The following is a 12479-nucleotide window of genomic DNA, read 5'->3' as shown; positions in this document are numbered from 1 at the left end:
GGAGGTCTGAATGAGAGGGATGTGCAGTGAAGGATCCAGCTGTGTCCCAGGGGTGTGCAGAGAGGGATCCAGCTGTGTCCCAGGGGTGTGCAGAGAGGGATCCAGCTGTGCCCCATGCATGTGCAGAGAGGGATCCAGCTGTGTCCTATGGATGTGCAGTGAGGAATCCAGCTGTGTCCCAGGGGTGTGCAGTGAGGAATCCAGCTGTGTCCCAGGGGTGTGCAGTGAGGGATCCAGCTGTGCCCCAGGGATGTTCAGTGAGGAATCCAGCTGTGTCCTATGGATGTGGAGAGAGGGATCCAGCTGTGTCCTATGGATGTGCAGTGAGGGATCCAGCTGTGCCCCATGGGTGTGCAGAGAGGAATCCAACTGTGTCCTATGGATGTGCAGAGAGGGATCCAGCTGTGTCCTATGGATGTGCAGTGAGGAATCCAGCTGTGTCCCAGGGGTGTGCAGAGAGGGATCCAGCTGTGTCAGGGATGTGCAGAGAGGGATCCAGCTGTGTCCCAGGGGTGTGCAGAGAGGGATCCAGCTGCTTTATTGCCTGTTTTTCAGCAGAGAGGTGAGAAGTGGTTAAGAGCAGAGGCTGAATTCTCCTCAGCCTCACCAAGTGCAGTGATCCAGTGGTTCTGCTCCAGTTTCTCGGCGTGGCTGGTAGCAAACCCCACTTTGGGATTTTGGGATGTGAGCTCCCACCGGGGAGGCAGGGAATGATTTCTGAGTCAGTGGAGTGGCTGTAGCTGGAGTGTGTTACAGTGACACACATTCCTATATTAGTGAGTGGAAATTGCTCTTCTTGAATGAGATTTACATAATTCCTGAGTGCATCCCCAGCCTTTCAGGGGAAGGGGAGGAATGTTCTTGTGCAGTGAAGCTGCTTTGGAGCTCATTCAGGAGCGTGGTGCTCATGTCCAGAGCGTTCATTGTGTGAAATGGGATTCCAGAGTGAGTGTGATGAGACAGGAATTCTCTCCAAGGAAAGCAGGAGGTTGTTCCAGTGAGGATGTGCACTGTGCATCCCTTTCCAGAGGCACAGCTGCCTGGAATAGGCTGGAACAGGGGTGCAACCTTGGGGTGCTGCCGGCTGAGAGCAGCAGTCAGGTTTTTTTGGATCACTTCCAAAGCAATTGGGACTCCAGCTGCCCTTTCTTCGTGTGATTCCTGATTCCTGAAGTTTCTGGAGCTCACCTCTCCCTCCAAGGAGCCAGCTTGTCACGCTGTATCCTGATGTCAGAGCATTGCTCCCTCGTGCAGCCAATTCATCTTGGCGTTGTCTTCTGGATTTCTTTCAAATCTCTGGTTCAGTGGTGAACCACATTTTCTGGTCATCAAATCTCATCGACGTCAGTGCTCATCTGGGGAGAAGTTCTCTCTCTGTGGACCTCCTTGTTCCTCGTGTTTACACCATCCTGACTGTGCTCTGCACGTCTGTGCTCGTCAGAGCTCAGGATCCTGAACAGGAGCAGATCCCCAGGAGGTGGAAGATCATCTCTGTTTAATTGCCATTCCAGAGGAATCCCTGACTTTTGGAATCCAGAGGTGCTGGAAGTCTGGCTTTGGCTCTGTGTTCTGCTGTTTCAGACCTGAAAGGGAAACGAATGTTTGTGTGCTATGAGGTGAAAATGTGTTGCTATTTAACATTACAGGAGTTGAGAAATAGGAAAATGGATAATTGAGAAATAGCTCTCATCAGAGCTCAGGATCCTTAACAGGAGCAGATCCCCAGGAGGTGAAAGATCATCCCTATTGTTTAATTGCCATTCCAGAGGAATCCCTGACTTTTGGGATCCAGAGGTGTTGGAAGTCATGGCTTTGGCTCTGTGTTTCGCTGTTTCAGACGCTGTTTGTTCTTCCTGAAAGGGAAATGAAGAAGCTCTGTGATGTTTGTGTGCAATGAGGTGAAAATGTGTTGCTATTTAACATTGCAGGAGTTGAGAAATAGGGAAAGGATCTTTTAGGGACAGGCTTTGAAAATCAAATAAATAGATCTGATCAATGGAGATAAAGGAGCTGTGTGACTGAGAGAAAGGGCCTGAGGATTGGTGTTTATGTACACTTTGAGCACAGAGTGCCCAAAGTCAGGCTAAAGACCTCATTTAGAAGATGCTTTTATCCATATTTGTTAGGCTTGTTGAAAGAGAGGTGATTAAGGATGTGACTGAAATACCTGTGAATGAACAATTTCTTCCATTACCTCACCTCTGATAGCTGACAGAGAAGGCAATTTTTATTTTCTGCTTTTCGTGGTGCCTGAGGTAAAGGAGATTTGGGAAGGGCTGCAGGCAGCCTGTTTCTCCTGTGTGACATTGTCCTGCTGGAGTGAGTCCAGAGGAGCCACCAAGTCAACTGCAGGGCTGGAGCAGCTCTGCTGTGAGGAAAGGCTGAGAATTGGGATTGTTCAGCCTGGGAAACAGAAGGCTTTGGGGTGATCTCACTGTGGCCTTGCAGTGTCTGAAGGGAAAGATGGAGAGGGACTATTGGCAAGAGCCTGGGGTGACAGGAGGTGGCTTCAAACTGACAGAGAATTGGTTTAAATTGGATATGTGGGAGAAATTGTTCCCTGGGAGGGTGGGGAGGGGCTGGGATGGAATTGCCAGAGAAGCTGTGGCTGCCCCTGGATCCCTGGCAGTGTCCAAGGCCAGGCTGGAGCAGCCTGGGACAGTGGGAGGTGTCCCTGCCATGGCAGGGGTGGCACTGGGTGGGATTTAAGGTCCTTCCAAACCCAAACCTTTCAGTGATCCCACACTGACCAAACCAAACACAAACACCACTTAATACCCTTTTGGATTTTGCTGGGAATGCAGTGATTGGATCTTTGCAGCAGCTTTGTTTGGAGGTTCCCACAGCTCAGCATGAGCCCTGGGAGATGATTGGTTTGGGGGAAGCTGCTGGACACACTCTGAGCAGCCCTTGTGGTGGCTTTTGTGGTTTGCTGGGACATCACTTCAGCACTGATGGGTTGACATCACCTGCTGCATCTCTCTGTGCAACTTCTCCATTCCTCAGATGGCTCATGGAAAAAATCATTTGCTCTTTGCCAGCTTTTGTGGTTTGGCACAGCTGGAGCTCACAGCACTTTCCATGAGTTCAGCTCAAAGTGCACCACCGAAGAATTTGGTCTCAGTGACATTTGTGTGGCACCAGGCAGAGCAGGGATGGAGCTGGCAGGGGAGCAAAGGCTGTGGGGCTGCAGTTTTGGGAAGTGCCAGCCCTGTTTTCACTCCTTGTAGGTGACCCAAGTGACAAATGTCACTGCAAAAGGTGGCAAGGCTGAGGCATGACTGATAATAGCTGAGCTGAGATGCAGTAACAAGAGGATACCTGATTGTTAAACTGGGATTCTGGGTGACTGAGCCCTGAGGATTTGCAAATTATGTCAATATATATTAGATAATTCAATGATATATTATTAGTATTTTACAAAGTGTGATGGTCACAGAACAGCAGAAGAATTTAGACTGGAGGGGATTTCTGGAGGTTAACTTTGGTGCTTTCCTACATCTGATTCTGAGGTGAGATCTACAGAATATTTTCTTAAATGAGCTCTACAGAATATTGTCTTAGATGAGAAATAAAACCTAATGCCAAGGTCTTGGTGCTGCTGGAAGTGGTGCTGGAGTACCAGAAGTGAGGGTTGAGGTCAGTGATCATGGTCTAACACTACAGTGCTGGTCACTGGTGTGCCATGAGCATCTAAACCAGTTTTTGGGGATTTTTTTTTTTGTCCTGTAATTACCCACCAGGTATTGCTGAGCTCCTTCCCTCAGCCTGGGAAGGCTCTGTGCAGAGCCAGGACTAAATCCTGTGTGCAAAGCATCCTGCAAGGAGCTGCACCAGGGTGGGCATTACTCATTTCAAAGTGCTTTGTAAACTCCTCCCTGCTCAGCAGAGAGGTGCCTCAGACCCACTGGGCTGCAGGGGTTGTGTAAACCCTGAGTAGGAGGGGAGTAGTTAGTAACTTGTGTGCTGGTGTTTGTGGCTGCTGGGCCACAGCAGTGGGGTGGGGAGGGCAAGCATTGCTCCCAGCTCGTGGCTCAGCCTCTGCTCTTTGGCCCCAAATCCAGGTCTGGCTTTTAACATTTGCTTCCTCGTGTGTGCTCAACAGCTGTAGGGATGAGATTTGGGAATGAAAAGGGTTTTCTTGTGTTTTGAACATATCCAGTCCATGGCAGCTCTGCTCTCTGCTCTGGGACAGGAGAGCAGCCGGGGAACAGCTGGAGCTGGGAACTGCCCAGGGCAGCTCAGGCTGGAGATCAGGAAAGGTTGTTCCCCCAGAGGGTGCTGGCACTGCCCAGGCTGCCCAGGGAATGGGCACAGCCTGAGGCTGCCAGAGCTGCAGGAGCCTTTGGACAGCACTGCCAGGGATGCACAGGGTGGGGTTTGGGGTGTCTGTGCAGGGACAGGGGTTGGAATCCATGATCCTGTGGATCACTTCCAGCTCAGGGTATTCTATGGTTCTATCAACTTACTTAGCCAATAATTTTAAGTTCCTGCTTTGTTTTCCTGCTCTGGATAACTCAATTTCCATCAAACCAAACCGTTGTGTTTTCCTCCTTCACATCAGTGTAACCTGAATGTAAATTTGCCAGGTTTATACAGGAGTTTTTCCTTTATTCACACCTCAAGCAGTGCTGCCTCCTCACGCCTTGACTCCTCACCTGAAACCATCCAACTCCCTGTAAAATACGAGCAGAAACATTTGTGTTACACTTTGTGTGTCTTAAAAGTAATTGCTGCTTGTTCCTTTCTTGTGCATGTGTAAATCTAACACATGTAAATAAATCTGTGTATAATAATCTCTGTGTGTATATAATAATAAAGGTATATAAATGTTGTAACTGCCAGGAGTGCTAAAGGTAAGTCATCCTCTGGAGCTCCATAACCTTGTTACAGGCTGTAATGTGGAGTGTAGCTCTCAGTCTGCATCAGAAAAATGGCTATAAACTCTGATTATAATAAAAATAACAGCAAATAAAAGCATTTCCTCATGGCTTTTTCTCGCCCATCTATAAATAGGTGCGTTCCATGGATGAACTGAATCATGATTTCCAAGCGCTGGCTCTGGAAGGACGGGCTATGGGAGAGGTAAGCCAAAAGCCTGGAGAAAAAAAAAATCCATGTTTTGGGGGGAGGAGGGAATGAAATACCAGGTTTTAAATGAAGTACCAGGTTTCAAATGGAATACCAGGTTTTAAGGACAGTTGTGATGCTGAGAGCTCCCCATTGTGCCTGGGAAGTGTGTCTGTGTCTGTGTGTGAGTGTGTTTGAACAAACCCCAAACCTGCCAGGCTGCAATCCATTCAGTGGGAGGAACAGCTAAACCCTCCACCTGTTGGCTCATCCAGCAGGACACTGGTGACTCTACAACAACGTTCCAGTCCTTGGGGCAGGTTTATTTTGGGATTCAGTGAGCTCACAGCCCGTCCTGCTGTGGGGTTGCCTGGCTGGCATTGTCTGCTGCTCTGTTTCCACTCCCAGCCACCTTTTTTTTGGCTCTTGCAAATGCCAGGGCTGTGTTTAACGTTTGGGGTAACTGGGCAACATGAGCCAGGGCTGCAGGAGTGATGAGGGGCATGAAATCTTGGCCTCTTCATCTGGAGCTTCACAGAACCCTCCCAGAGTTATTGTAATCTCTCCGAGCAGCGAGGAGGTGGCAGATTTGGGGGAGAAATGCCCACAGGTTTTCATGGCAAAAAGAGAATTTATCTATTTTTAGAGTGACTTGAAAGAACAGCTTGTTACTGTAGGTTCCTGGAAGTTGGATGTGAAGGTTTCTTTTCCTTGCCTGGTTCTTTTTTCCTTTAGAGAGTCTCTTGTGGAAGGACAGAGGAGGAAATCATGTCTGGTAGGAGGATGTTGAGGTGCAGGACTGGTGCTTGGGAGAGCCTTCCTTGCTCTGTTCTCTCAAGTTCAGGCCATTATTTTCTCCATGTTCAGTCCATCCTGTCTGTTACCCACTGCATGAGCCAGCTTTAAAAATGAAATTAAAATCCCTGGAACCCTGAAGTTGCTGTTTTGGAGAAAAAAGCAAACTAGGACTGTGGCATGGTGGGACTGATAGCAAGGTGTCCTCTCTGAGCTGGAAGACCTCATTCTTTCTCCCCTTCCATCTCCCTTGCCCCTTTTTCCTTGTCCCCCTTTTCCTTCTTTCCTTCTTTCCCCCTTTTTTCCCCTTCTTTTCTTTCCCCCTTTTTTCCCCTTCTTTCCCTCTTTCCCTTCTCCCCATCCTTCCTTGAAAAACCATAATCCAGGGTCGGATTTTGATTTGACTTGATAGGAAAATCCGTATTTCTCCAGGTTGGATTCACCTATGCCAGGACTACTGCCTGAGAGTCAGTGAAAACGATGTACAGAGGAGAAAACCTGCCATTAAAAATGTGCCTGAAGCTGCTGCAGAGCAGCTGCTGTGGCTCCATGTGGAATGGAGGGGGTGGGAATGTTCTGAGGAGATGGTTTGGTGACACCTCATTTGGGCAGGAGGTTCGTTTTCAGCCGGAGAGCTCAGGCTGGCTGAGCTCAGGTTCACTGCAAGCACTGCACTCAGCTTTGCTTATCATGCCATGAGGTCACCGAGCTGAAACGCCTGAAGGAATTCCTAAAAATGCTGAGTTCTCCCAGCTCTTGGTTGATTTAGGCATTTCTGAGAGGAGTGAGTTTGGGTTTGTGTTTTGGAGCTTTGCCTTCCACTGATGACTCACTTTTTTCCCCCCTTCTTGTAACTGGGAGGCAGAAAGTTTTGGCAATGGCATCCTTTTGTCACTGGGCTTTTCCACATGCTGTAATGAGCATGTTTTTCCAGGAAAAGGGGACATTTCACCCTTCTCTTTCAGCTAAACCACTATTTCTTGTTTCTCTTGGAGTTTTTTTCCCTCAATCTCATTGTTTCCATTCTTCATCAGTTGAATTTTCTCTGTATCTCTCCGAGGCTGATTTCAGGAGGTCCCACAGGATCTATATTGGCTTTCAGGACCACATTCCTCACCTCCACACTTGGATTTTGTGCAGTTTGGATGCTTTAGCAAGGCACTGAGGGTTTCCTCCCCTCTTCCTGCTGCTGGAATGAGAAGGAAACTCATGGAGAAACTCAGAAAGTCTGATACTAATGAGGAAAAGAGCAAATTTGATGTGTATTTCTTTATCTGCAGGGAGTGTCAGTAGTCTTGTTCTTGGAGTTGATATTGAAAAACCTGGAGAAGACAGATGAGGAAGAGCATTTCTGCATTTAGTGTGCTTTTTATCTTCTTGTTTTCTTGCTGCTTGTTAAGCACTGTCATAATTTCAGTGATTGAAGGAGTTTGTGAAGACATCAGAGCAGTTTTTTAAAGGGCACTGTCAAACAGTTCTATCTCTTATCTCTCCTGCTCTCAGAATGCAGATAATGCTTGGAGATCAACAGATATCCTTATCTGGGAAAATTAAGAATACTTTAAAACCTCACAACTTCATCTTTCTTGGGGCTGTTTCCATCCTCAGACTCCACCCTCCCTCACTGCACTCAGCCTTGTATTCCCAAATTTCCAGCAAGTGGGATCCCACAGCCCTGACACTTTGCTGGGAATTACCTCTAGCACTGCAAGTTCCCCTTCTCCCCAGCCTTCGTGATGGGGAGCTGGATATTGCTGATCCTTGCTGAAATCTTTTATCTGTAGCTTTGTAACAGGGAATAGTGGTGCAGTGTCTGTGGGCAGCACAGAGGGGCTGTGAGGAGGAGTTTGGTTTGTCCTCAGCCCCTTAGGGCCATTTGGGGCCCTGGTAAGGTTCTGGGTTTGGAGCAGGTTATGCTAAGTCTGGAGTCAAAGAGCAGCTGGGCGAGTTGCTGCCTGAAACTTAATCCAGAGGGTGGGAGGAGGATGGAGACAGAGACATGAGGCAACTTCAGCCATGGAATACTGGGGGTAGCAGGGAATGTCACCTGCCCTGGAAAAGAGATGCTGGTGAGAAATATATATTTAACTGAAGTGTTTAATGATTGCTGTGCTGCTGCCCTTGCAGGTGGCAGTGCTGGGATCTGCTGTAGGGCTGGGAGAGGACAGTGACATTCCTGCAGCTGCATCGACATCCTGCAGTGACATTCCTGCAGCCGCTGGGGATCCTTGTAGGGGGAACTCTGCCACATCAGAACCTGGAGAGACAGCTCTGCTCCCTGGGACAGGACAGGAGGCAGGGAATGGCTGGAGCTGGGAACTGCCCAGGGCAGGTCAGGCTGGAGATCAGGAAAGGTTCTTCCCCCAGAGGGTGCTGGCACTGCCCAGGCTGCCCAGGGAATGGGCACAGCCTGAGGCTGCCAGAGCTGCAGGAGCCTTTGGACAGCACTGCCAGGGATGCACAGGGTGGGATTTGGGGTGTCTGTGCAGGGGCAGGGGTTGGAATCCATGATCCCTGTGGATCACTTCCAGCTCAGGATATTCCATGATTCCATGCCCATGTCCATGGTGGTGCCCCATTGGTGCAGCTGGGAAGGTGCTGGAGAAGCCACTGCAGAGGGACACAGTCAGAGAGGTTGTGACACTGGGGCTGAACGTTCTTGTACCTGGTTTAAAGAAAACACCCACAAACCAAATGAAAGTGAAGAAAAAACACCCCAAACTAAGCCCCTGTGCCTCTGCTTTCCTTGCTACTGCTGCCTGTGCTGTGTTCCCATGAATTTATGAGTCATTGGCAGCTGGGGAGTATTGGCATTTGGGAATAATGTTTGGGTTGAGCTGTTCAGTTTCCCCAGAGCTGGCAGGGCTGGAGATGGGAGTGGAGATGGGAGGAGAGGAGATGGGATGGAGATGGAGGGAGAGGAGATGGGATGGAGATGGGGATGGAGCTGGGGTGGAGATGGAAGGAGGTGGGACAGCATAGAGATGGGATGGACATGGTGCCACAGCAGCTCCACTGGCTCAGAGCAGGGCAGGGAGCAGAGCCAGGCAGGAGCTGAAGAAGAGCACAGGGAATGGTCAGTCAGATATTCCCAATGCTGTTCTCCCCCCGGAGCTGGGAGCTGCTGTGCCTCCCTGTGCTGTGCTGTGCTGTGCTGTGCCTGCTGTGGGGCAGCTGCAGGGCTGGCACTGCCTGTTCAGGGCTGGCACTGCCCCCTCCCTGTCCCCTCCCTGTCCCACAGCCTGGGGCTGGCAGCAGTCGGAGGGCAGATAACATCAGGTTTGGGAAGCTGCAGGGCTGCCGAGTGGGAGCTGGAAATACCCGTCAGTCCACGCTCTGCCTTCCTACCTGTTGCTGCGGATAAACCCAGCTCTGCACTGCACAGATGGCTGCTTTTATCTTAGTATTTGCCTTGTCTGAGGGGGATCAGTTTTCTTAATTTGTCTAATTCATAATCCCATCTCAGTGGCATCTCAGTGCACAGGCTCTGCCCTGGCTGCTGGAAGAATTGCTTTTGTTGATGATGAGGAACTCATCCCCTCCTCCTGCCCTGCTAAATTGAATATTGGCCTAACTCTTAAGTCCTCTGTAAGAGGGCTTAGCAGGATTATTTTCCTACTGGATAGGGTCAATTTTAATAAAAACCAGGGAATGAATAAACGACTCTCGTTCTAAACCGCTGCTTGTTCTTTTTAAATTGCCAACCTGCAGAACTGGATGAGAGTCACTTAAAATACCTTTTTTTCCCCTCCATTGCAACTGACAACTTTCCCTGAGGAAAAATTCATTGTCTTGGCAGCCTGTTGCATAATTCAGTGCAGATGATTGCTGCTTGCTAGCCCTCTGTGCTGGTTGGAGCAGCACTTGACAGAACAAAGCCCCCTGTTAGCATCTGGCAATATTGGCTTTTGGGTTTCCCTGCTATCTGTAAATAGATCTGCAATCTCCATGTGAGGTAAACATCTCTCTTCTGTTTGTTCTGCCCGTGGTACAGAACTTCCAGTTGGAAACTTGAAGGGTTAGGCTGGAGGGGATGGAGCTGTGGTTGGTTGTGCAGGACAGGGGGTGTGCAGGAGATAGCGAGAGTTGGAATGGTTTGTGACCTTCGTGTGGAATTCAGAGCAAAACTAAGGAGGTTTTGGGGTGCAGTTCTGCAGGATTGTGTTGGTAAGGGATTGTTTGCCTTAGGAAAGGGGGAGAGAGTAGCAGGGGAAACAGTGAAGGGCTGAGGGAGCTTCAGCTCATCCTCCAGCAGGACAGTGATGTCACAGAGCCAGGAGCTGCTGCAGGTGGAGAGAATCTCAAGTGCTCTGGGGGGGAAAGGACCTTAAAGCTCATCTTGTTCCACCCCAGGGACACCTCCCACTGTCCCAGGCTGCTCCAGCCTGGCCTTGGACACTGCCAGGGATCCAGGGGCAGCCACAGCTTCTCTGGGAATTCCATCCCAGCCCCTCCCCACCCTCCCAGGGAACAATTCCTAAATCCCAAGATCCCATCCATCCCTGCCCTCTGGCACTGGGAAGCCGTTCCCTGTGTCCTGTCCCTCCAGCCCTTGTAAAAATCCCTCTCCTTTATCCTTAAAAGGGAAATAATGGAATTGTTAAGGCTGGAAAAGACTCCATTCTGCTCATTCTCTCCTGCCTCCTTCCTGCAAGCTCATACCTCTTCTATCCTTTATTTCTTCTCAGAAGGGAATTCCTCCCTGGGAGGGTGGGGAGGGGCTGGGATGGAATTGCCAGAGAAGCTGTGGCTGCCCCTGGATCCCTGGCAGTGTCCAAGGCCAGGCTGGAGCAGCCTGGGACAGTGGGAGGTGTCCCTGCCATGGCAGAGGTGGCACTGGGTGGGATTTAAGGTCCTTCCAACCCAAGCCATTCTGGGATTCTGTAGTTGGAGCTGTGGCTGCAGAGCACTTTGTGTCCCTGCACTGTGTGGTGTCATCAGAAAAAGTGAAAAGTGTTTTAAAAATTCCTTCAAACACCATGAGAAGAGTTGGTACATCAGCAGTGTGGCAGCAGCAGGAGAAATAAAAAGCTGCTTTTTAAGAAACACAGGAATGACAAAAGCTTAAAGATTGCAAGACACCTGATGTGTGTTTATGTTTATAAACAGTGGAGCAGCGGCTTGGCTTTCACCTCCTTCCAGCACTGCCAGGGCAGATGGAGGAACAGGTTCATCATCTGTGTTTGGAAATGAGTTTTGCTCATGGGAGTCTCCTGTCCTTCCATTGGGAGTTGTTTTGGGATTGCACAGAGGGAGCTTGGGGCAAAGTTCTGCTTTTATCCTTCGGCTGAGAGAATCACCAGCAGCCCACGCTGTGCTCAGGGTGTGAGGAGAAATCCTGTCTGAAATCAGTCTGAAAACTGATGGGTTTTGGAAACAAATACAATCAGAAATCAGTCTCAAAACTGATGGATTTTGCAAACAAATCCTGTCTGAAATCAGTCTCAAAATGGATAGATTTTGCAAACAAATCTTGTCTGAAATCAGCTTCAAAACTGATAGATTCTGGAAACAAATCCTGTCTGAAATCAGTCTCAAAACTGATGGATTTTACAAACAAATCCTGTCTGAAATCAGTCTCAAAACTGATGGATTTTGCAAACAAATCCTGTCTGAAATCAGTCTCAAAACTGATGGATTTTGCAAACAAATCCTGTCAGAAATCAGCCTCAAAACTGGTGAATTTTGCAAACAAATCCTGTCTGAAATCAGCCTCAAAACCCATTTCGGAAACAACCAGATCTTTGTTGAGTTGAGGAGGAGATGGAGAGCACAAGTTTGGTGCTTGTGTTTTAAACCAGCACACTGAGAGCTGTGAAATCAGATATCTGCTTCCTCCTGCAGCTGATTTACTCCTCACATTTAGCCTTAAATTTGCACATCTGCTGGTGGAGTTATCAGCAGGAGTTGATACCAACCATGATACTGAAGTGGATATCAGTCAAGATATTGAGGTGTTGATATCAATCAAGAGATTGAGGTTGATATCAATCAGGACTTATCAGCACTCCTGATAGAGTGGAGAGATTCCCATATCTGATGGTTCTTGTTTGTTCCATGGTAATTCCAGACAGATTCAGGTACTTTTCATCTTCCAGTTCCTTAAGTTTTATCCCAACTCCAGGCAAAGCTCATTTCTTGGTTAATTTGCTGTGAATGTGTGAATTTGCTGTGAATTCCATCCATCTCAGGCCATCTCAGGGCCTGGAATTCCCATGTTGGGAAACTGTTCCCAAAAACCCCAAATGGATGTCACTCCTTCTGTCACTGAAACTGCGGGAAAAACAAAACCCTCCAGCACCATTATTAATGTCAGAGAGTCAAGGCATTGCTTTATTGTCTGGCCAGGATGTTGTTCTGGCCAGGATGTACCACAGAAATCATCTCATCCACACACAGCCCGGCTGGGCAGAGAGAATCATTCCATGACACATGGATTTTACTGGATTTTTCAGATATTTTATACAGTGAAAATACACAGAAATGTATTGGGTCAGTGTTCATTGGGCCAGAGCTGAGCAAACCCCCAGGATTCAGTTTCCCATTGGATCTGAATCTCCTCACCTCTGATGTTAATTCGATTTTTCATTCTCCAATTTCCCTCTCAGTCCTTT

The 12479-nt window shown here is 48.7% G+C and overlaps 1 protein-coding gene across 10 annotated transcripts in view; it reads left to right on the top strand.

Annotated features, from left to right (window-relative positions):
* Nucleotides 1–12479, top strand: part of PUM1 (pumilio RNA binding family member 1) — an 81793-nt gene that overhangs the window by 15544 nt on the left and 53770 nt on the right. For all 10 annotated transcript variants that reach the window (XM_085080984.1, XM_085080976.1, XM_085080981.1 and 7 more), the window contains exon 3: nt 5017–5085. In XM_085080984.1, the coding sequence (XP_084937110.1) occupies nt 5017–5085 (69 nt within the window). The remainder of the gene's footprint in view (nt 1–5016; nt 5086–12479) is intronic.

This window comes from Lichenostomus cassidix, chromosome 23, assembly GCF_008360975.1.
Source record: "Lichenostomus cassidix isolate B80296 chromosome 23, HeHo_3.0, whole genome shotgun sequence".
Classification (NCBI taxonomy): Eukaryota; Metazoa; Chordata; class Aves; order Passeriformes; family Meliphagidae; genus Lichenostomus; species Lichenostomus cassidix.
This window is presented reverse-complemented; position numbering and strand designations above follow the sequence as displayed.